Source organism: Ammodytes marinus, assembly GCF_949987685.1.
Source record: "Ammodytes marinus genome assembly, chromosome: 5".
In the NCBI taxonomy this organism is placed as follows: Eukaryota; Metazoa; Chordata; class Actinopteri; order Uranoscopiformes; family Ammodytidae; genus Ammodytes; species Ammodytes marinus.
The window spans coordinates 6,436,707-6,460,836 of record NC_137234.1 but is presented as its reverse complement, the minus strand read 5'-3'; the positions used below and the strand labels follow the sequence as shown (position 1 = coordinate 6,460,836).

The window sequence follows — 24,130 nt, the reverse complement described above, 5'->3', positions numbered from 1 at the left end:
ATATCTGAATATTTAGTGGCATCTAGTGGGGAACATTCTAGAATGCTAGTTACTAAAGATGCCATCCTCCACAACTGCCTCATGTCTTTCCACAATATCAAGTGATGAAGTGAAGATATATTTAGTTATTTATTCTATTATAGTACTTCTTCTTGGTCTTCCAACAGGTGCATTGCATTTCCCCATGACACCCACTTTGTAAAATGCAAACCTGCTCCTATGTAGATACAAAAGGCTCATTCTAAGGAAATAAAACCAAAAAATAATTTCATTTTCAAGCCATTATAAACTTGTTACATACTTGTGACAATTCTTGAATATATTAAATTTCTACCAATTCTCTTCTGAAAAATTACGATAAGTTCTTCACACTATGTGTTTAAGTAAACAGTAGTATGAAGTAGCAGAGCTTGTAGTACCTTAAAACTGTATAAGCCTACAAGTATAGTACTTTAAACCTGCAGTGTGTAGAATTTTGGGTTTTATTTCCAAGCAGACTTTATAGAAAATAATTAGAGCCTAATATCCATAAATACGTTTAATTTAGTGCATAATAGCTGAAATTTTTTTTTAGATTATTTTTTCCCTTAGAAAGGGTCTCATATATGTCCATATTTCTCCATACCTTGGACCAAGGCCTCGGCACCGCCATGTTGGAAGCGTCATAGTTGGAATGTCATCAGGTGCATTGTTTATAATTTAGAATCGTTCTTGTCCTTGAAGGCCACTGTAGCTTCTGTTATTATTCAAAAGGGGTGGGGTTACCCAGGGAGCGTTGCATTCTAGAACTTTCTTGATGATGTCATGACATCATCATCAGGTAAGTTCTACAAAGTTCTAGAATGCAACACTCCCTGGGTAACCCCACCCCTTTTGAATAATAACAGAAGCTACAGTGGCCTTCAAGGACAAGAACGATTCTAAATTCTAAACAATGCACCTGATGACATTCCAACTATGACACTTTCAAGATGGCGGCACTAGGCCTTGGTCCAAAATATGCAGAAATATGGACATATATGAGACCCTTTCTAAGGGGAAAAAAAATTATTAAAAACATTTTTTTCAGCTATTATGCACTAAATTAAATTTACTTATGGATATTATAATTACTTTCTACAAAATCTGCTAGGAAATAAAACCCAAAATTCTACACACTGCAGGTTTAAGTATGTTTTGGGTGCTGATACTTTTGTAAATAAGCAATTCTGGTGAACACTTGTCAAAATCAGTAAATATCTCATGATCTGTTATCTGGATGTGCTGAAAATCTGGTGTTTATACACAGCCCAGGCTATGTCATTTGTGAAAACTAAAAATACTCTTTATCTATAATTGCAGAGTATTTGTCAAGTTTATGTACATCACATGAGAACAACAGAAAGTGTAGAGGGTGAGAGAATTTATTAAAACATATTTACAGGTTACAACAATACGGGTTTGTTTGTGTTAGAGCTTACAGGAACAGAGATGAGGAATACTTTTCTAAACAGTAATTACAAGATGATCCTTATCAAGGGGAGAGAGGGGTGGGGTGAAACAATATGACAACAGAACACATCTTCAGAACAGGACAATGATTGTTGTAATGCTACAGACAGGGTTGGCAGCACCGCTCACTCAACAGGTGAAATACAACACTATGGATCGGTTCAAACCCTCACCGACAACCAGTTAGATTCACTGGTTTTTGGTACTTCAAACCAACTGAATGATTTTTTCCTCAAAATGGCATGATCCATTGTTTCCCATTCGACAAGGAAAATAATTAAACATTAATTACTGTCAATCAAAGTTGGGAAATGGACTCGTGCTACTTAGAAAAAAATAAGAGCCAATGAGTTGACCTTCGAGAACGATCGATCCAACCTGAAACCGGCCAAACCCTGATACACACAAACATCGATAGCAGCAATATTCTTTATTTTTATCATAAAAAAAGAAAAAGAAAAAAAAAATTTAATGTGGCAAGTTCCACCACATTTTTGCCTCCAAAGTGCTCCACTACAAAACACAGAATTCCTCAGTTCTCAGCCCCTCTTGGGTACCCAGCATCAGGCATATGACAGGCAGTAAGGTGCGCAGGGATACGGCTAGTACATTCACACTGGAGAGAGCTTTCACTGCAGGCGATCTGTCCGCTTGCCAACAGGCTTGTTTCGGCTTTGTCGAAGGGAAGTGCAAGGACAGAAAAACAGAGAGAGAGAGAGTAGCCTGACGTCTATAGCTAACTTTAGGAATGACAGAGTGTACAAGGTAACGCTAAACTACCTTTGATGGGTGACAGGGTTTGATCTTTCCCAAAAGGAAAAAAGGGCTGAACTACTGTATGTTGGCAATGAGAGTCTATGCAGATGAGTTCCAGTTCTGTGTGGTAACAGCTTTGATTGGGCGACAGGAGCCCCAATACCACGACTGACGGGCTTCTCCTCCAATGGGAAAAGAGGAAGTGTCTTGTGAACGTGTGTCACAGAGTTTAAAGGTCCATGAGCCTCTTTGTGTGTTAACGTGGTCCAGAGTCTTAAGGCCTCAGTAGATGGTGAGGCTGACAGAGCGGTTCATCTTCTTGCCGATGAGTCTGTTGGTTCTGGGGTTGGACTGGACCGTGGAACGTGTTAGAACCCGATCCGTGGTTAGAACCTTCTCCTCCGCTGCTGCGCGCGCCATCTGGGCCTTTTTCAGCTCCCTGAAGGAAGGAAACAAAGGAGAGCATTGGTTAAGCATTAATGAGACCAGAAGCATGGGGTCACTTTCAATTACTAGTTTGGTTATAGATTAACTTGTACTATATTTTCAGCAAATATTCACTTTGGAGAAGCTGGAACAAAATTTAATTTTTTTATAAATAAATTGTGAACCAATTATCAATAACTTTAACCATTTGAGGAAGTTCTTGCCTAACTTGTCCTTCATTTCCTAATGATTAACAATGGAGGGGGGTTTCAATAGTTTGTATCTGTGCTGGTGGTAAACTCACTTCTGGAGCAGTGCGTTCTTGAACTTCTCAGCGTTGAGCTCCACTCGCAGCTGGTCGGCGCTCATCCGAGCCGCGGTGAGCAGCACCGGGTGTCGGATGAGCTCAGACGTCGACGGTCGTCTGCTCTGATCGGGATGGATCATCAGCTGAGAGACAAAACAACAATACATTAGGTTAAAAGAAAAACAAAGATGTGATAATAAAGCCTTAAAGTCATTATTATAGTCATTATATTAAGTATTTATGTTCAATATAATTGGCTACTTTGATGCCTGAATTGTTTTGTCATTTTGTCTGACCTGAATTTTTCAATAAAGTTTGTTGCAATAAAGAACAGAAAGAAAAATGGTTGTATTGTCTTTTTTGTTCAAATACATTTTACAGAATAAAAACACACTTTCTTTAGCTCATTTAACTAAAACCATCTAATGAAAAAAGAAAAAAATAGACATCTGCTGACCAGAGATTAATCAAAACTACAACTCCCTTTTTTTTTTGTTAACCTTTATTTATAAAAAGGTAAATCCCACTAAGACCGGAGACTCTGTTAGAAAACAGACTCTATACAACAGACAGTAAGGAAGGAGATAGGGTTGATTGTTACCTTGAGTAGACTGAGGAACTCTGGAGAAAGCACTTGTGGGATGGTGGGGAGTTTCCCCTGTCTGATCTCGTGCCATTTGTCTCCGTTGGTCGGCAGAGGCTCGGCCCCCGACGCGCTAACCACGGTGAGAGCCAGAGCAAAGATGTCCGCCTTCGTCAAGGTGCTGTAGTCCTACAAGACAATCACACCAACAGGGACACACATTAACACCTGTGTAAAGAACTACAGATTTTACAGTAGAAGCAGTGTAACATTAAGTCCTGTTTAAAGAACTAGACTTAAAAAGGAGAGGTAGTTTTTATATAAGATGACAAACCTCTTGTAAGATCTCATTGGCCAGGTATCTGCTGTCGCCCTCCTCGACCTGCGGGTTGTTCACTCTCGTCACATGACCAAGATCACCTACAATGAGAACACACACACAAGAAGTGTAAGCAACAAAGTAAAAAAGGAATAAAACACTAACTAAAACTTTAAATTCCAAGGCAGTTGCATTGTCTTGTACTTTCTTTTTTAAATATGTTTTTCACTATGTCGACTCAAAATGTCCGATGTTTGTTTCATAAAAAAAAAAAAAAAAAAAAAAAAATTATTTATGGAAAAAAAATCCTAGGCAGTTATTTCACAGTAACCGTGGCGACTGCTTACCTATTTTGTAGACGGCACTCGTGGTCAGTCCCTCGTCGTCTTCACATTCGTGACAGTTGGTCACTGACTTCCGTGAAATAAAGATGTTGCCTTGAGACAAAGACAGGAGCATTTCCATTAGTTTCTGACCAGAAGACATTGTTTAGACTTAGAATCAAATAACAATGCTGCTGCTACGGACAATATAATGGTGTTAACTTGTTAACCATGCTTTTTTTTCTTCTTTTTTTCCCAGACTCGTTATTTCAATTTTTATTGTTGGTGGTTTCATACGATTTAGAATAACTATCGGAGTTCCTTTACGGCTCTTCTACGTCACTCAGACCAGAGTACTAAATGTATTCATGATTCACGTGGAACCATGTTTTTTTCCCCTCGAATAAAAATAAATGAACCCTGAAGTATGATTCCTGTTTAAAAATGCAAATCAAATACTCTGATAATTCTTTAGACACTCACTTGGTTTGATGTCCATGTGCACCAGTGAGGTGGAGTGGATGTACTTCAGTCCTCTGGTGAGTTGCAGCAGTAGATCTTTGAGCTCCAGCTCCGTGAGGTAGCTGAGTCTCCGGTAGTTCTCTGCGATGACGTCAGACAGCGTTCCTCCGTTGCAGTATTCGTTCTGGATGAGCATGTGGTCGTCCTCCGCCCAGGCCGAGTAGTAGCGCACCACGTGAGGGTGTTGACCCAGGACAGCGTGGGCATAGACCTCCCGCAAGGCATTCTGTCTGTGGAGAAGGAGGGGGACAGATAGGTTTGAATTAGGACGGAAGTTTGTAGGAGAGAAGAAAATAAAGTGCCTCAAGTTTTTTTTCCATTGAACAAATGTCAAAGTAGCTACGAGGAACTTTTAAATATTTCTGAAACAGCCACATTTTTTCTTCTGATGATGATAAATCACATGTACCAGCAATCGAACCCATCAGTGCAAAGAATGCTACTTTTATAAAGTTTTTCTTAATGCCTTTGTCATGGGTTCGCTCACCAAGGAACTACAGCTGGCATAGTAAAAACACTACCGCTTTTGTCCAAAGGGGGTGTAAGAATATACACAAAATGAAAGTTCCTCGGAGCAACTTTAAGCATTATATTTGTGTTTAGGTATTCTTTCACTGCCAAAATAAGTGATAATTATAAAACAAAAAGGAGCTTTTCATATAATTACAAAGTGAACTTACTCGTCTACTGATCCTGCCAGGGGTTTCTTGGACCTCTTGATGGCGTAGATACATCCGTCCAGTCTCTTCACACACTTGAACACGGCGCCAAACTCCCCGGAGCCGATCTTCTCCAGCTCCAGGAACTCTGAGGCGTAGCGCGACATCATGTTGCTCTCCATCATCGTCAGTCTCTGAGATATGGGCAAGAAGAAAAACTGTTATTACAAAGTTATTTTAAACATTATTGTCCACTTTCTTCACAACAGATAGTTAGCAGAGCCACCAAAAATGAAAGCAAATTGGTTTTAATGTCATGAACCTAAATTTAAATTAGAGTAGAGGTTTTTCTAATACATATTAACAACTTTTAATGCACAATATATCTATCGACTGACTGCATGATTTGGGTTGTTGTTGAAATATTCACTTGCGTATCAACTAGAACCTTTTCCAACAGCTTTAGAAAAGGAATGCTGTTGTTCAAGTAATTTAAATATAAATGTCTCTTGTTTAATGGGAGAATTTGCTGCATTTTTCACTTTTATAGAGATGCAAATTAAATGTCTTTAGGTTTAGAACTGCTGACAGGAAAAACAAGAATGACGACTTCAAAGATGCCACCCTAAGCCCTGGAATTTTTTTAAACCATTTTCTGAGATTTTATTTTACATTTTAAATGTTGATCCATTTACTGAAAAAACAAAAACAGATTGATCAATAAATAATGCATGTGATGAGTTGCAGCCCTAAAGTAAATTCGAGATGAAGCAACAAGTGTCTAAGGAAAGATAAATAAACTACTAACTAACTATATGCCCCAGTTTTAAGTACATGTGTATGAATATGTAATTAATTCAAATCAATCGAACATTAATTACCTTGGATGGCCTCATGACCTCCTCCTCTGCCTCTCCGTCACTTGCCTCCATATCTTCTCCACAGGAGCTGAAAGTTAAACAGACAACAGAAGGTGTTAGTTCACATTATGTCCAGCGGGGGGCAGCACCGAGCGCCTTCACAACCACATGGCAAGAGTTCACCAGTTACCATGAGGTCTTTGGGTCTGCAGCCAAACCCCCTTTTTGCCTTTTTTGGTCAACAGTTTTAAGTATGTGGTTATACTTTAACAATGGGTTTGATCTGTGTTCAAGATAACATGTGAAGTTCTGCTAGGCGTGGTTAACAACTTATTTTGCATTAGTGCGATTGTGAAGACATAGTTTATCTATTGCGACACACTTAACTGGTCCGACTAGGAGATATGTTACCAAATAACTGACCACACAGCTTGTCAACTCACCAAGCTACTTTGGAGTTAAAAAAAAACTTGCAGGTACTTTAGAGTTTTATCAACATTAATCAATTAACAATAAAATGTATTTATTTATAAAGCCTTCTACCACAACCAACCGGTTTCCAACATTATTTCAGTCTAGTAGTTTAGTTTTAAAGATTGATCTCTCCTTAGAAAAAATAAAGATATTCCCAAGAAAACCATAAAAACGTGTGCATAAACGTACTCATTCCAGTGTGCCCTCTTCCTGTTGTTCCTCTGCTGAGTGGCGGATTGGATGAGGAGCGAGTCGGGGGTGAAGGGGTTAAAGTTGACCAGCGGGGTCTGCTGTCTGCGGCTGCTGTCTGTGACGTTCTTTCCTGAATCATCCACATTCTTAAACAGGGCAACTCTCCGGCTGGACGATGACGGTGCAGAAGCCCGAGCTCTCGACAGCAAACTCTGGGGGAAGAAAATTGGGGGGGAAAAAATACAGATTTAGCGATTTTTGTGAATACTTTGGAACAGTAGCATAGACCCAAAAAAACTGATGAATGTACTGTTTGGATTAAAAAATAAGAACAGAAACAAAGTTATTTATTAAGATTCTTTTTATCAGGTTTATATATGTGTGCTTAATGTGCAATGCTGAGTAATGCACTAATGACTCGCTAATGGAGACATGCCCAGACATTGGTCACTAAAGCTGGCTGGCTACAGTGAGATCATTATGTAAGAGTACAGTTGTTCTTGTACTTTAAATAAGTGGGTCACGTTGTTCAACTGACACACATGGATGTTGTGTCCCATTTACATTCAAAAAGTTCACCTGGGTTGTGTTATGTAAGACTGGATTGCAGTTATAATAACATATGGGAGGACCCACATGTGCAAAAAAACAAAACAAAGCTCAGTATACATTTAAACCTTGAAGTTTGAACATGTCCTTTGCAATCAGTATGTAGGAGGTTCTGCCACTGATCCTAAATTACCTAGATTTTAAAAGGGACTAGATAACGTAGATAGTGACGTAATAATAAACATTTTTGTATGGCACTTTAACACAAAGTTAACAAGTGCTTTACAGAGCAGAATAAAGTTTTATGCACATTTTGTAAAGAAATATAATAAAACTATCTTATAAGTGTAAAAATAAATAAAATAAATAAAGAAAGCAGGGCATTAATGAACAAATATCACCCAGTTGCAGTTAAATCCACATTTCTTGTGTTCAAAATAAGCATTAATATACATTTTATACAAAAAATTAAGTTTGAATAGGTCTCATTTGAAATCACAAAGTAGTAAATCCTGCCACTGATTTTAACTAAACCGTTTTTGAAGATACTTGCACTTGCTAATAAAGTAGGGTGTTATTTATGATCAAAAAACCAACCTTTGGTGTGTGCGGCGTGTCAAAAAGACGTAGTTTTCTGAAGGTTTTATGTGGAGGTGTGTCGGGGCAGTCTGGGATCGGGGAGCTGGACCCTTCGCCGTCGTCCTGGACGTAGGATTGGTCCGGTGAGCCTCCGTAGAGCCGAGAAGACTTCCTCGGCGACGGCGAACAATGTGAGAATATAACGCTGCTTGGAGACCGCATGAGAGACGAGGAACCGTAGCTTTCCTCGTCCCATAGCTCCACGTCGTCGTCCCCTCCTGACTGGTTGAGTGGGCTGCTGCTGATAGTGTTCGTGTTGGTCGCCTCCATTCGCTTTACGGGCATCGGGGAGTCCATCTCCGTGAAACCAGACTCTCCCCCCGTGCTGTTGTTTACGTCCTCGATTGGGTCGTCCTCGCCGTCGCTCGATGCGAATTGTAGTTTTTGACAAATAGGCCGAGGTTTGTGCGAGGGAGATCCGTGTCGATGGCTTGTGTAGCTCGACATTTTCCAAGTATTTAAACCCCGGAGACGTCGACGGGAAAAATCACGCGGTTGGATTCCGCACTATTGTCCCAGGAGCGTTTTTAGCAACGAATGCACACAGCTAGTCCACCTTTAAACTACCTTAAAATAAAGGTATTAGTTAGAAAAACTGTCAAAAACTAGTATGAAAACCTAAACATCGCAGAAAAAGCGAACTTGTTTGCTAATAGCTACACGCCCATCCAACGCTGATAAATGGCCACGGAGTAGTTAGCGAGTATTCACCGTAAGAACTGCCTCCGAAGTCGGTCAAAAACTTTAAAAGAATGACGTTAACTACCGGGTCCAGTCGAGTATCGGTATCCGTCACCACCTTGTCGAGTTATCATCCACGGAGAAATACGTCTGTCCGCAATTAAGCCATAGCAATGTTTACAAAAGTTATGAATGAGTCAAGCGCTGCCTCTCTCTCTTCCTATCACGCGCGTGGCAAAGGACTTCCCGCGACCGTTGGTCACATGCCTCCGTGCGGCCAATCAGAGCGCGTCTCCGAATTTTGAAAGATGGGCGTTCCAGAAGAGTTTCGGGAGGCGTTACGTCACCGATGGTAGAGAAACAATATGGCGCGAACGCGTGTCTATCATGTGTCTGGATTCACACACAATTACTTTAACGTCCAGACAATGAGTCCATTATTTAGCCGCAAGATCAAAGAGGGTCGATACACAAAAGGATCAAAGTCAAACTTGAATACAAACCCAATACTGTTCAGTTGATGCAACACAGCCAATTACTTTATGGTGATATAAAAACTATGTTTAGTAGTTAAAAACCACCAACCTCAAATTCAATGCAAACTGCATTTCTTCTCCTTGAAAACACCCATTGATTAACTACAGCACCTCACAATCATTTTATCTGAATTATGTAAAACCTCTGAACATTTTTAATTTAATGCCTAACTTCCTAAGAGTAAGAGTAAAGGGTCTAAAAAAAAAAATACATTCACAAATTGAATCAACAGGTTGTGTCACATCACATGGTGTGGCCTAACTTGATATAAAAGGTGCATACTAGGCTACGAACCATAGATAGTATGTAAAACTAACCTGTCATTTTTCTTTTTTTGTCCCAACTAAATTCTGCAAACTTCCAAAGTCTCAATTGTAATTTAAATTCACCTGGTTTGTGACCTGGCTTGTTATGTAAGCTGGGTGGTGCTTATGTAGGTCATCATTCTTTGCAGTTATAATAACATATGGGAGGACCCACATGTGGAAAAAAACAAAGCTCTGTATACATTTAAACCTTGAAGTTTGAACATGTGTCCATGTGTCCTTTGCAATCAGTATGTAGGAGGTTCTGCCACTGATCCTAGATAACCTAGATTTTAAAGGGACTAGATAGTGATGTAATAAGACACTTTTTTGTATGCACTTTTCAACACAAAGTTTAACAAGTGCTTTACAGAGCAGAATAAAGCTTAATGCACATCTTGTAAAGAAATATAATAAAACCATTTTATAAATATAAAAAAATAAACGTTTTTGAAGATACTTTCTAATGAAGTAGGGTGTTATTTATGAACAAACAAAAAAACAACCTTTGGTCTGTGCGGCGTGTCAAAGTCGTAGTTTGCTGAAGGTTTTATGTGGAGGTGTGTTTTCAGAAATTACTTTGTGACATTATAAACATTTAATTTTAGTATGTTCTGTAGGCTTTTCTGTTTTTAAAGGTGCAGTGTGTAATATGACATCATCAAGAAAGTTCTAGAAAATTCGAGAAAGTTCTAGAATGCAACGCTCCCTGTGTAACCACACCCCTTTTGAATAATAACAGAAGCTACAGTGGCCTTCAAGGACAAGAACGATTCTAAATTATAAACAATGCACCTGATTACATTCCAACTATGACGCTTCCAACATGGCGGCACCGAGGCCTTGGTCCAAGGTATGGAGAAATATGGACATATACGAGACCCTTTCTAAGAGAAAAAAACAATACAGCTATTATGCACGTACTTATGGATATTATAATTATTTTCTACAAAGTCTGCTAGGAAATAAAACCCAAAATTCTACACACTGCAGGTTTAAGTCTTTATAGCGATGCATAGATGAAGGTGGTAAGAGCTTAACAATAACTCAAGTGCTCAAAAGTCAAGTAGTCAGTCAATCTTTTTTTTCATTTATTAGAAATAGCGTTAGCTGTACACAGCACTGTGCGCCAAGAACATTAGAAAGCATCGTCCCCCTCTCCCGTCTTTTTGGTTGAGGGATTTAATAGCATAGCAGAACTCCAGTTATCAAAATCCTATGTACACATAAAAGCTAAGTTCTTTTCTTTTCTTGAAAAAAACAAAAAAAAAACATGAAGGAAGACTCGTGATTTCATGATATAGTCCATTTGAGATGGTTTTTCATCCTAAATTAATAGTCCAAAAACATAAATCCATCAATCGTCCAGGCCCGGTGACTCTCCTTGCTGTATTCTTGATGCTATCCTGATAGCTTCCTCTAGCGAAGGCTGATCACTTAGCTGTAGAGAGAGAAAGAGGAAAACAATGCACAATTCAAACATTGATTGACACGCTGATAACCACTGTTAATCGATCACTACGACTGATTTAATCCGAAAGCTTTGCCACTGCTTTTAAAAGACAATACCACCTCTGACTGTGAGTGATTGAGTTAAAAGCTGCTGACTGTCACGTGATGGCTAACGGTAGGACAGGAGTGTTTAGCTGTAATTAACATGACAGACAGAGCAAGAAGGGGGTCCCATGGAAACAGTGTCTTTAAGGATAAATAAAGGTTGGTCAGACCTGCTACCTTTGATGCTGTCTTAATCCCTCAGGGTCTTTAAGCCTGAATAGGTAATATAGTATTTAAATTAGATTTTTTTAAATATATAATATAATGTAGTTAAAACATTTCTGTAGAAAATATTATCCTCTTTCTATAATGTGGTGTATCAACGTGTCACATTAATAATACTGTGTCTGTAACTTTATATCTGTAACTTTATGTGGTCTAACAGGTCTCTCTTGAAAATGAGACCCTGTGTCCCAATGACATGACCTGTATGAAGAAAGGTTAGAGGAATGTTTGTCATTTCACAATACCTGGTCGTCCCACCAATGGAATACATTACTCTAATGTATTGCAAATGCTTTTGGTGATAAGCTATTGTACTGGTGTCTGGGCAAAAACAAGCTAAACCACAACTGTAAATTGTTATTGCAACACCGGCTTCCTTTTCTTGTTCAATGAATAAATCATGAATTTGGATTACATGGAAACTCACACATCGGGTCGTTGTAAAGTTTCCGTTTAGTTTGATCCTTAATGAAATGCACTAGCAGGAGGGTAACAACACACATACACCCCTCTGAGCTGGACCCCACCTACCTCATGGCTTTGAGTTAAGCATTTAGGCAAATAGATTAACAGGGTGGGATCAGGGGAGGGCTTAGTTTTTTTTTTTGGGGGGGGGCGGGGAGAGACTAACCTCCTTACTGAAACTCATGTCAGTGTCATATTAGCAAAAGAACAATTAGTTTTTAGCAATAACAAAAGAGAACAATGCAGAAAGGCAGTACACTTTTAGACTTATTGACAAATTCAAATTAGTACGATTTCAGTTTGACAAACTTGTTTACATGAAACACAATAAATCGATTTTCTCTAACGTCATGTAAACATACTGAGTGTGTAGGATTGATATATCAACTCTATAAACTGATAAAAATGGGTCTCAATTGCTGAAATTAAACTCCCAAATAATCAATTTCATAGGTTCTGTTTTGAAAAAATAAAAGTGTTGGCAGACGACGTATATCCAATCTTACTCTTCATGGAAGGAACTAAACAGATTTGTATAATGGAACTCGCCCAACCGGTCTATTCACTCCTAGAGGCCTCTGTACTTTTGTTAAGCACTCTTGGGTTTCTTGGAAGATTCTAAACTATTATTATCAATAGTATAATTAATTAATTATATACTTATTATTATAGAGTGGGTCTATACTCAGTCAATGTCACTTAGCCCAACCACTCAATCATTATTTTAATCTTGCACTTTATATAGTTGAATTACAGCCGGACTGGTACATAGGAAATTTACTGCACATTGCACTGAGCAATTGTGTATGTGACAAATAAATAAAAACAAAACTATACTATATAGCTATCATTATTATCATAAAGTGTGTCTATACCAACCTGTACAGCGATGTGAGTGCCGTTGGACGTGGCCAGTAATGTGACGGGGTGACAGTCGTCCTGGACCTGTCCGTATCCGGCCTCCTCCACCAGCGAGGCCATGTCCGGTGTCATGATGGCCACCTGAGGGAGACAGAGGCACGGTGCACATATCAAACTACTGCTATACAAGTCAGGTCAACTTCATTGTCAATTTCTGCAATAACAGTGCATATACATTTCCACAGTGCAATAAGTTAAAAGGATACAATTATAATATGTAGGCCTACAATAATTAAATTCTAAATAGTGCAAAAGTAAGACAAAAACCAAATGGTATCAAAATTTGAAATGTGCAATATAAAAAAGGACATGTGCAAAATACAGGAATAAAAAAATGTACAATATAAGGGCATAACAATATGTCTAGTTTGGGACATTTTAGGTAAACATATCTGCTCTCATGAAGTAGTACTACATTTCTTTGTGACACATTTAACTCTTGTGTCCTGCATTTGTCTTTTTATTAACAAAATGCATTTTATTAACAATGCGTAAAAGCCCTCCCTGAAAAACACAACACATTATTCTAACAAGGTCTTTGTACAGCGAGTGAGTCTACACAAAACTCGGGTTATTGTTTTACCTGTTCTTCTGTGCCGTCTGATGTTACCATGGTAACCGAGTGACCGTCTTGCGTTGCCAGTTCGTGGGCAGGGATGGTTATGGTTGTGCCTTCTTGGGTTACCATGGTGATCGTACCACCCATAGCTTGTAAGTCGGCTTCAGAGATACTGACCTGGAGTCAGATATAAAAGGACTTTCAGTTTCATTGTAAATCATAATGGCACAATGTGACTTCAATCCAGTGTGTTAAGATGTGGTTGTGTATTGTTAGCTTCATAATTATGCTGCCTTAATTCCTTTGTTGTTTGAACACCAGAATATCGTATAATATGAAGTGATTTTAGGGCTTTACTGACAAAAATATGGCAAAAAAACAAACAATGGATGACTACTGTTTAAATTCATATCTACACACTACTAATGTTTGAGAAACAGGCATGAGTAACATGGATGTCATGATTAAATAGCTGTAGAATTGAAGGTTTAATTGTCTGTTTTAAAATCATGTTTAAATGATACAATATCTCTTTGGGGATGAACAAAGTCAAGTGTCTATCTGTATGTACTGTATAGATTTTAAATCCTCTGAACCGTTACATACTGTGTTATAGTATAAATATATACCATGAGTGATGTCATTGCATTCCATTACCTGCTGTTGCGTTCCGTCCTCCTGCGTTACCAAGGCGATGTGTTGCTGCTGACCAACCATGTCTGCGGTCTCCATGGGAACCTGCTCCGAGCCGGAGTCGTCGGCCTCGCCACCGATCACCGATGTCGTGTAGCTGACGTTAGGGTCGTCAATGGCGTCTGAATTGAAGAATGAATTAAATTAATAATTTAAAAGTTTTGGTTTTGTCAGTATGTGAGATAATACTTTTCTGTGTTATTGATTTGTCATTTCATATTTCATTTATTTTCAATCTGTGAATATTTCCGGTACATTTCTCAAATTTTAATGTGTATGTTTAGTTTCAAATCTTTCTTTCGTATACACCCATTTTCTGAATTATGTTTTTGTGCTAAAATTGTCTGTGGTATTTAGCCCCTTCTCCTTTTTCACAACACAGTGTTCTTTGTGGTGTCATCCCATGTTTTATTGATGACCATCCACATTACCAGAGGGGTATCATACAAGAAAGCTGCAACCGTCGTTTATTTAAATCTTTGAACAAAAACAACAACGCGCAACAGAGCGCACTCACACTAGGTCACATGTACTATGCCCAAGTACATGCTCCTAAAGTCTAGTTCGTTTGACCAGTGTGAGTGATCCGACCCAAAACGTCAATGCAGGCAAAGGACATTAGGAACACTTTTTGTAGAAGGTTTCGCGTTGGTCTGAAATTTGGCCTGATGAAATTATCCAAAGACAATTGGAAAAAAATCCCCAAAACCTGGCGCATTAAAACGTGGTGACGTATTGTCAAGAAGCGATCATGCCAAAGAACGGATCTTTTATAGCAGCGTCTGTGCAGGTCAGATATGGCTAGCAGGGAGGAGAGCCCATCGCACTTAAGCGAGGCACGGATGAACTGGGCCAAATATGAGTGTTTAAGTTAAAATATTCTTCCATAGTGTTGTTTTATCAGACCATTAACCCAAACCCAACTGACTTTCTGGCAATTCCAAAAAAAAAAATCATTATTGATTTAACTGACAATTATGAACTCGATTATGCGTTCACACAAAAGTTAGAAAAACATCTAAATCGCAAAGGAGAGGCTGCAACAAATTTACTTTCAGTCCATTAACTTATCAATAGATCGTTGCAGCTCTATATTCTATTTAAATATATTTACATAAAGTTGCTTTAAACGGCTTTTTCAAGACATTTCTATATTCCATTATATAAACACTGACCTGTGGGGGGTTCGAAGTAGGCCTCCTGCTCCTCCTCAATGGGTTCTGTGTCGTTGTGGGCGGTGCGTTTGTGCATGGCGAGCGTCGAGATCTGCTTGTAGGTTTTCCCACAATGGTTGCAGTTGTAAGGTTTGCAGGGCGTGTGGACAACATGGTGTTTGTAAAGGCTGGAGTATTCTGTGAAGCGCTTTTCACAGCCAGGCACTGTACACACATACGGCTTCTCTCCTGCGGAAGTAGTCAGACAATGTGAAATGAGGTTTTCATTTTAATTTTTTTGTAATTCTAAGTCCTTATTGCTTTTGCTTAAGTACACGTGGAACAATTCTTGCTTGTAAACAAATCATACACTAGACAAATACTTAGGAATGCTAGAATTGTAACTGTAGAATCTAAAAGTTTTTCTTTAAACTATTAAAAAGGTGCAATGTGTAGAATTTATTGAAGGCCATTGTAGCTTGTTATTTGAAAGGATGTGGTTACATAGGGAGCATGGCATTATAGAACTTTCACCATGAGATGATGCTAAATATTCAGATATTACACTGCACCTTTTACACAGTTTTACAAGAACTCAAGAATTGAAAAAATGCTTAATAATTGGGACACAAAAGCCATGATTTTATGACTCCTTTAAGGGCGGACAGATCAAATGAAATTGGTGATGTAAGGGGACTGACCGGTGTGTATCCTCATATGGTTCTTGTAGTTTGTGGCACTGGCGAACGAGCGTCCACAGCTGGGCTCGGAGCAGTAGTACGGCCGCTCCCCGGTGTGGGTTCGGATGTGAACTTTGCGGATGTTGGAGGTTGTGAACGACCTGCCGCAGCCATCGACTGGGCATTTGAAAGGCTTTTCTCCTGTGGACAAGACATTGGATTGGTAGAGTTTAATTAGCTGGGAATACAATGGGATGGATGATGGCTGGAAAAAATTAAGAGACCACTCCAAATGTTCAGTGTCTCTCATTTTACTATTTACAGGCATATGTTTGAGTAGAATGAACATTTTGGTTTTATAATTTAAACTACTGACAACATTTCTACCAAATTCCAATAAATTTTTTGTCATTAAGAGCATTTTCAATAAGTTATGTAGAGATGAAGATTTAAGAAAAATCCAGACTGGTCTCTTAATTTTTTAAATGAAAAAATAACAATTTCATTATGTTAACATTGCAGCTCCCAGCAAAGGAAAATGCAGTTAAAATCCCAATCTAGGCCTATGACACATTATTGACTGGTACTGACATTTACACAGGTTTGTTTATTGTTTGTTGGATCCCCATTAGTTGTCACCATCGTGACAACTATTCTTCCTGGGGTCCCTAAAAAGCAAAACAATTCCTATACAGTTTTCCCAAAATAGGAATCACATCCACAAAAAAAAAATCTGAAACAAGCAATTACATTTTTCTCATAAAAAAGAAGAAGCTCAAATCATAGCCTACATCATACCGTGTGCATACACACACCCGCTTACCCACATTAGATGCCTAAAGGTTCATATTGTAAGCATACAGAATACATTTGCATGCACCATACATACACACTACAAGTATACATTCAGAGATCATTTCATTAAGAGCTGTCCCTATATATAAGTTTAAACTAAGAATTCAAAATAAGGCACTCTGTTTTCAGGCATGTGGTATATTCAGTCCTGTGTGTGTGCTGCTTGTGTACCTGTGTGAGTCCTTGTGTGCTTTTGAAGGTCTCCAGAGGTTTTAAACGACTTGCAGCAGTTAATCTCTTGACATCGATATGGCTTCTCCCCCGTGTGTGTGCGTGAGTGACTCTTCAGTCCGTACCCTTAAGTCACAGATCAAAAATAGAGTTATTGACACCATTAAAAAAAGATAGAGGGTTAGTGACATTCTCAATTATATCTGAACTATCATTTGTCTTGGCCGAATCAGTTTTATTTTTTTATCTCAAAAGGTTTGATTTGTCAAGCAGGTCACTTTAGCACTATAGCTTTTTGTCCCAAACTAGACCAATTGTTATGCCCTTATATTGCACAAATAGCTTTTTTTATAGCAAAAAATAAAGAGCCCAATGGGAACAGCCTTTATATTCTGATGTAGGCTGGACTGCTCTATACTTGTTACACCGTCTAGCAAGACATGAAATACTTATGCCATGTTACAAAGTTGATTTCTTTTTAAAATCATACAGATTTGTGTGAAAAATAAATATAAATTAAATTCTCCACACAGCTACCTGTTGCAAACTTCTTCCCGCAGCCCGGATAGTCACATATGTACGGCTTGTCTCCAGTGTGGGAGCGCTCGTGTACCTGCAGGATGGACACACACACACACACATACACACACACACACACACACACACAGACACACACACACACGTTTAGCAGTGAGGCTAGAAAAGCAAACAAGTAGCTAACAACACTGTAGGAAGATGCTTGAAGGGAAATATTGACTTTGGAAAAATCCCACACTTTTGTACAGTATGTGCACACACACACACACACACACACACACACAATCACAAAACCCCCACGCTTACCTTGAGATGGTGGGCAGTGGTGTAGAGTTTTCCACAGCCCTCGTATTCACAGCGGAAAGACTTCTCGCCCACGTTTGAGGTCCTGGCTTGCCTGTTGTCTTGACCTTGTAACACAATCTGGAAGAGAAGAAAAACATGAATTAGACACAGTTGAACCGGAACGAAGGTTAAAAAGTCATGAAAACAATACTGTCTAAGAGATATTCTACCCGCATGTGGACGCCGTTGTCTGCTTCCACTCTGCCGTAAGAACCCAAAGAACTCTCTATGTTCTCCACCTGACAGGAGGGGAAAGAGGAAATGTTCTGTTACAGTTTATGATGCCAAGGGTTATAAACATCCACAACCAATGGAAATGTAAAGAGCTTTTAAATCAATACTTCATAAGCAAAATTAAGATAAAAAAATAAATAAAATGTCACTGTATTAGACAGTTTTGGAAAGACAGAGTTGAAATGGGTCAGAGAGGGGAATGACATGCAGAGAACGACCACGGGCTGGATTCGAACCTGTGGTCTGCTGCGATGAGGACTGAGCCTCTTTTGGAGGAGGCTCTAACGACTACACCACAAGCACCCCCAAAATTAAGAAATTATAATAAGACTTTGTGTCACATGAAAAGTTGCCCCCGACTATTGCAAGAGAGCAGAACAATGCTTTGGCCCCTTCACCTTGGTGGTGTACTGCTCCAGCACGCTGATGTATTGTCTATACAGATTAATACAGTTTAGCTTTTACAAAAACAATACCTATAAACACACTGTGGGATGCAAAGTCTGGTAATGTAACATCATAAAGCATAAAAATGCCCCAAAAAATAATCTTAAAATAAATAAAAGTGTCCCCGACTAGCACTAGAGCAGACCAATGCTTTGGCTCCTTCAACTTTTGTTGCATTGGCCTTTAACACAAGTTGAGACTTTGACACTCCTAACTTTTTTTTCCCTGCATCTTATATGTTATTTTGTATTGTATCTTGTACAGCACTTTGGTCAACCGATGTTGTTTTTAAATGTGCTCTAGAAACAATTTTGACTTTGACTTTCACCTTGGTGGTGTACTGCTCCAGCACGCTGATGGTCTCTGGGTCGATGCCGGTGGCGTCTCCCTGGAGGTCTGCGATGGAGCCGTCAGCCTGTATGGCCAGGATGGTGTTGGTCTGGGGCATGTGCACCGTGTGCTGGATGTACGCCGTGCTGCCGTCCTCCAGCTGCACCTCCTGCAGGCCGCTCTGCTCGTACGTGTCTAAAGGGACAAGGACGTAGATGGAGAGATTTATATTGTGTTATATAAATACACTTGGCTTGTCTACAAGTCACTTTGAGTTACTAAAAGTTAAGGGTTTCTCATACCGCGCTGCTTGTATGTGTCTAAAGAGACAAGGAGGTTGATGGAGAGAAAATGATTGAGGTCAGGTTTAGGTTAGTTTCTCTGTATCCATTGGTACATTTGTTTTGCATTTAACAGTGCAGAGCTTCCATTACACAGATTTAGACACCACAGGCAACACAAATGGGACAATAACAGTTATTAAAATGCCAAATTCTGGGCAAGGAGGTTGATGGAGAGAAAATTATCGAGGACAGGTTTAGGTTAGTTGTAGATGGAGAGATTTATATTGTGTTATATAAATAAACTTGCCTTGTCTTGCCTATTAAGTCACTTCGAGTAACTAAAAGTTGAGGGTTTTGCAGATACATGAGTTACAATTACTAAAGTATACATTTATAGGTTTATTCCTTAAGAATTTGTTCGAGCAATTATTACTTCCCATGTCACCAAGACCAATTAAAACCCTCAGACAGACAGACAGACAGACAGACAGACAGACAGACAGACAGACAGACAGACAGAGCTGACTCAGCCGAATGCTTAAGATCTGTCTGAGGAAACCCAGCTGACCTTTGGGTGTGTGAATGTAGGCCGTTGTTCCATCTTCCAACTGAACGGCCTGTCCGTCTTCAAGCTGTAAACTGTCCCCTCCTACAAAACAAAAAAGACACAACATTAGGCTACAACAATCACACAAACTCTATCTTTGATTCCCTATAAGATGACAATATGGCATCCAGACCAAAGACAAATGAATCATTAGCTTATTGGTGTTCCAGCATAAAAATAACAATATAAATACTGTTCTCTGCCAATACAGCCAGAAAACCGGGAAAGACTTCAGGAAATATAGTGAGCAAAAATGAAAGGAGGACTTATTTTATTTTATTATGCACTTCGAGAATAAAGACGAAATTCAATATCGAGATAAAAAAAAGGCTAGAAAAAGAAACGTAATACTCCTCGTACTTCTTTGTACGATTGCTTATTAAAAAATGTGAAGTAGCAAAAAAAAAAACGTTTAATGTGTGTGTGCTGTTCTCTCTGTGTAGAGACATTACACAGACGTTATAATGACCTGCTTTGGGCATGGAGACGTGCTGAATGTAGGCCTGGGACCCGTCCTCTAGCTGGATCACCTGACCGTCCATGATCTGTCCGTCAGAGAAGGACTTGGAGTCGTGTTGGATGTACGCGGTCGAGCCGTCTGCCAGCGTCACCGCCTGCAGACTCACTGTGTCCATGCCGTCCATCTGATCGCCGTCTGGGGGAATGAGATGACACAATGACTATGTGTCGGATAGGCTTCAGACTAGTGTAAGAAGATCGAATTTCAATGTGACTCGTGTAAATTGACTAATAAAGATAACTTAACTTTATGCATCATGTCATGTTACTTTTAGCAGATGTTCATAATGTATTCTGGTTGTCAATATTATGCATATGTCCCTGTACATTTCCCTTCATAAGATCAATAAAGTTTGCCTTTAAATTTTGCCAGCAGCAAACATTATCACAACTGATAAGAAAAAACTTCAAATTGCATCAAATAGCTAATATAATGTAGTCACTTGTCTACCTCAAGCTGTATGAAAGTCGTAAGTTGACTCAAATGGCATTATTCGTATAGTGCTGAGTCTGACTAGGGGTGTGCACCTGTACAAGTGTAAACGTTCACACCCCTATCGCTGACAAGTTGAAGTTAGTGAGCTCACCTGCCACGGTGACGGCCTCGGTCAGACAGAGCGTGACCGGCTGGCCATCTGCGTCGTGAAACTCTGCCATTCCCTGGGAGTCCCGGTTGATCTGGGCCAGGAGCATGCTTCAGCTGCTGCAGGGACACACACAGGAGACGGGATATTAAAAACACGTGTTAATACAGAGACACAGAGACTTACAATCAAGATACTATGAGAGATGACAGTCACTGATGCTCTGAAAAAGCATATTTTTAGGTAATGGGGTGTAGCAAACACAAGGGCATCATTTATAGGTGGGATGAAGGAGTTGCAACACCCCAAGAAACAAAACTGGCCAGCGCAATGCCCCCAAATACCTTATCATAATGAGAATGATAAATAATAACGGTCATTGCACTTGTGCTTTTAAGTGAAGGATTTTACGTTCCTCTATCTATGTTCAGAGTTTTCGAATAATTATTGTCCATTCATTTTGCGATAATCAATTTTGAGACAGCTCTGTATTAAAAATAAATAGAAATTAGTTTGTGTTTAAAGGTGCACTATGCAGTTTCAGTGGGGGATTTGTTTATATTTTCAGAGCCTGCAGTTTATAAAGTTATGAGAATATATCTTAGAAAAGGTTCACATCTCTGACACACCCAAAGTTACATAGTGCACCTTTAAGAATCTATTAATATGTAAGATGCAAATGTCAAAGAATAATAATCTTGTTAATTTCTAAATCAACTTCCCCTAAATACACCACAATTAATATTTTTTTTCGAGAATTGATTGAAATTGTCAGGGAATAAACAGTAATGCAGATCGTCCCAAGAGGAACCAACACATTTACATTGCACAGATCAATGTCCTTTTGTTTCAGTGTGTTCATCACACAATGAACAATTGTTATCCTCCAAGGAAGTTCAAATTGAATGTTGTTGCAATGGGAAACTTGCTTTAATTTTCTATTTTGTTGTTTAACCTAAATTTTCTTTCATGGTGCATATTCTCATAGGTTACACACTTTTTAGTTTTGAGGGCCCCTGCAGCTGTTTGCACCCCAGCCTTGTTTACATATTTGAAACATTATTAGCTTCGTTTATTACAAACATAAACGCCACTTGCAATTATATGCGTTAACTATAAGCTCAAACATTTCCTCTCATATATTTGAATTTTTAACACTAACTACCTGCACGAGCTCTTGTTCAATCCATCAAACGTTTCTGTTTTTGGCGCTTGATAATTTCAAAACAGCATTTTTGAGGCTGCGGAGTAGCAGAACTGTGACTTTGCAACATTTGTCGCTCTGTAAAAGAAACATTATCTACAGTGAAGTGAAGCTTGTCTTGTGTACAGCTGACACTTGTGGGTTTGCACACTGACACCATGTTTGGATGGTTAAAACATTTCAAACTAATGTCATAGCTGTGGTTAGCCACCATGCTAACAGCATTGCTAACCGGAGCAGTCACGATTTGTTATTTTTAAGAGATATAACGTGAATGTTGTTAAAGAAATACATATTAAGCAAGAACACAACTGTGTGTAGTTTGTATTTGCAGTGTATACTGCCGCTATGACGGCTAAAGGGCTAGCTAGCTGTCCCCATTTAGCTCCCAGCCTCGCTCGTCTAACTAGCGTCGCAGTTCGGAAACAAGAACACGAGCTAATTAATGTTAACATAAGCATTTTGACTCGGTGGATGTCAATTTTTATTTTAAGGTAAAGCAGTATTTTCCGTTCGTTCTCTGACTCCCCAACCGCCGCAGCCTGTCGCTCCCTCGCGCAGACATGGCTGTGGGAATAATGCATACTGGGTAAAAACCAATTTATAAACTAACCTCCGAAAAATTTCCAACAATTCCTCCTGTTCGACCACCATGCACCAGTGCAGGAAACGCTTCGTTCCGTCCGCGCGCCGGGAACATGTATGACAGAACGAACCCTCCAAGCGATGTCCCGCCCACTGGCATTCTGAAAACTCTGATTGGTCAGTAGAGTTCTCAGGCCACGCTTCGATTGGTTCCATTCGCTGTTATCAACGTTCTATCGAGCCATTGTGTTCTATTATTCAGCTTCCCAGGCCCCCTGGCAGACGCCATTCCGCGTCAGTATTCGTATTGTTTCGATATTTTTCACTACGCCGTCCTAGAAAAATTGATTTGTAAGCTTCCACATAAGAGTACAATCGACCGAGGCCGTGTGTTCGAAGCCACGCTGTGTCGCAGGGTGTTGTTAGATTTGTTCTTTAGCAACAAAAACATCAGCGAGTGGGGATATTTTTTCGGCATCCATGTTGAAAACAAGGTCGTGTGGGTAAAAAGAAAGGGGGAATCTGGGCAATGCAGTGAAGAGAGCCTTGGAGGGATGACATGTACAGTTGACATCTGACTGAACTACAACACAGAGTATCACAGCTGGAAAATAAATGGACAAACCTTTAGCGTTTTCCTAAACCGTCCATAAACAGTAGAACTAGGCCTATTCAACCCACGAACAGGTCTACATTAATAATAGATGGATAAGATATAGCCTATCTTGATGCAGTAGGCTACTAGGCTACCATAGATAGTGGCTACTGTCTATCATTCACAAACATAGGAACAACTAAAGAAGTAGCCTACATAATACATAGTCATAGCCTATGTATTGAGAGGAACAATATAAACAATTGTAATAACATTAAAGACCTACTTCACCGGTTGGAAAATGAAGGTGTAGGCTATTGAACTCGTAGATCCTATGTAGTATAAATGTGCAAAAAAAATTGAAATCAGAAATCATCCTAGCCTGAGAAAAGGCAGAAAGAGTGTTTTATGGTCTCACTGTCTAACCCAGGGGTCACCAACCTTTTTGAACCTGAGGGCTACTTCATGGGTACTGAGTCATACGAAGGGCACCCAGTTTGATACACTCTTCTGAAATAACAAATTTGCTCAGTTTGCCTTTAGTTATATATTATTATTATTATTAATGATTAATGATATTCATCTATGTGAAGACACTGATCATGTTAAAGATTTCTCACAATAATTATCAACAATGACTTAAAAAAGGTGGGAAACAGATTATTATGCTATTTTTAGAACAGGCCTGCGGGCGCCTCATATGGTCCTTGCGGGCTACCTGATGCCCGCGGGCACTGTGTTGGTGACCCCTGGTCTAACCCTACATTTTCCTTCTTGTGACATCACAGTAAGGGTTAGGATTAACAGGACAGCTGGGCCAAGGGAAGACTGAGGAAAGAAAAACCTCATTCATTATATTATAATAGTGATTTTTATAATGATAGAACGCTGGTTCCGTATGGGTGAAGTATTCCTTTAATAATTAACACAAGAAGGTTAAAGAAAACATAAAAAAG

At 39.3% G+C, this 24,130-nt stretch overlaps 2 protein-coding genes across 4 annotated transcripts; both read right to left on the bottom strand.

The window, feature by feature from the left end:
* Positions 1 to 1,426: 1,426 nt before the first annotated feature.
* Positions 1,427 to 8,998, bottom strand: wee1 (WEE1 G2 checkpoint kinase). The gene is made up of 10 exons (XM_080027187.1): positions 8,059 to 8,998; positions 6,910 to 7,124; positions 6,268 to 6,334; positions 5,408 to 5,580; positions 4,689 to 4,957; positions 4,230 to 4,319; positions 3,898 to 3,983; positions 3,582 to 3,752; positions 2,978 to 3,123; positions 1,427 to 2,686 (listed from the first exon to the last, which is right to left on the bottom strand). Exons 1-10 carry the CDS (start codon positions 8,545 to 8,547, stop codon positions 2,530 to 2,532), a joined length of 1,863 nt encoding a protein of 620 aa, XP_079883313.1. The 5' UTR covers positions 8,548 to 8,998; the 3' UTR covers positions 1,427 to 2,529.
* Positions 8,999 to 10,701: 1,703 nt separating this feature from the next.
* Positions 10,702 to 22,727, bottom strand: znf143b (zinc finger protein 143b). Of its 3 annotated transcripts, none has more exons than XM_080027268.1 (15): positions 22,608 to 22,727; positions 20,794 to 20,909; positions 20,157 to 20,342; positions 19,649 to 19,729; positions 18,795 to 18,991; positions 17,956 to 18,024; positions 17,747 to 17,863; positions 17,441 to 17,516; positions 16,904 to 17,029; positions 15,899 to 16,078; positions 15,219 to 15,446; positions 14,008 to 14,165; positions 13,375 to 13,527; positions 12,750 to 12,872; positions 10,702 to 11,064 (listed from the first exon to the last, which is right to left on the bottom strand). In XM_080027268.1, exons 2-15 carry the CDS (start codon positions 20,897 to 20,899, stop codon positions 10,981 to 10,983), a joined length of 1,884 nt encoding a protein of 627 aa, XP_079883394.1. In that variant the 5' UTR covers positions 20,900 to 20,909; positions 22,608 to 22,727; the 3' UTR covers positions 10,702 to 10,980. The 3 variants fall into 3 exon arrangements, with proteins under 3 accessions (XP_079883394.1, XP_079883395.1, XP_079883396.1); XM_080027269.1 differs by having other exon boundaries at positions 20,794 to 20,906; positions 22,608 to 22,660; XM_080027270.1 differs by lacking the exon at positions 22,608 to 22,727 and adding an exon at positions 21,956 to 22,514.
* Between the last annotated feature and the right edge of the window lie 1,403 nt (positions 22,728 to 24,130).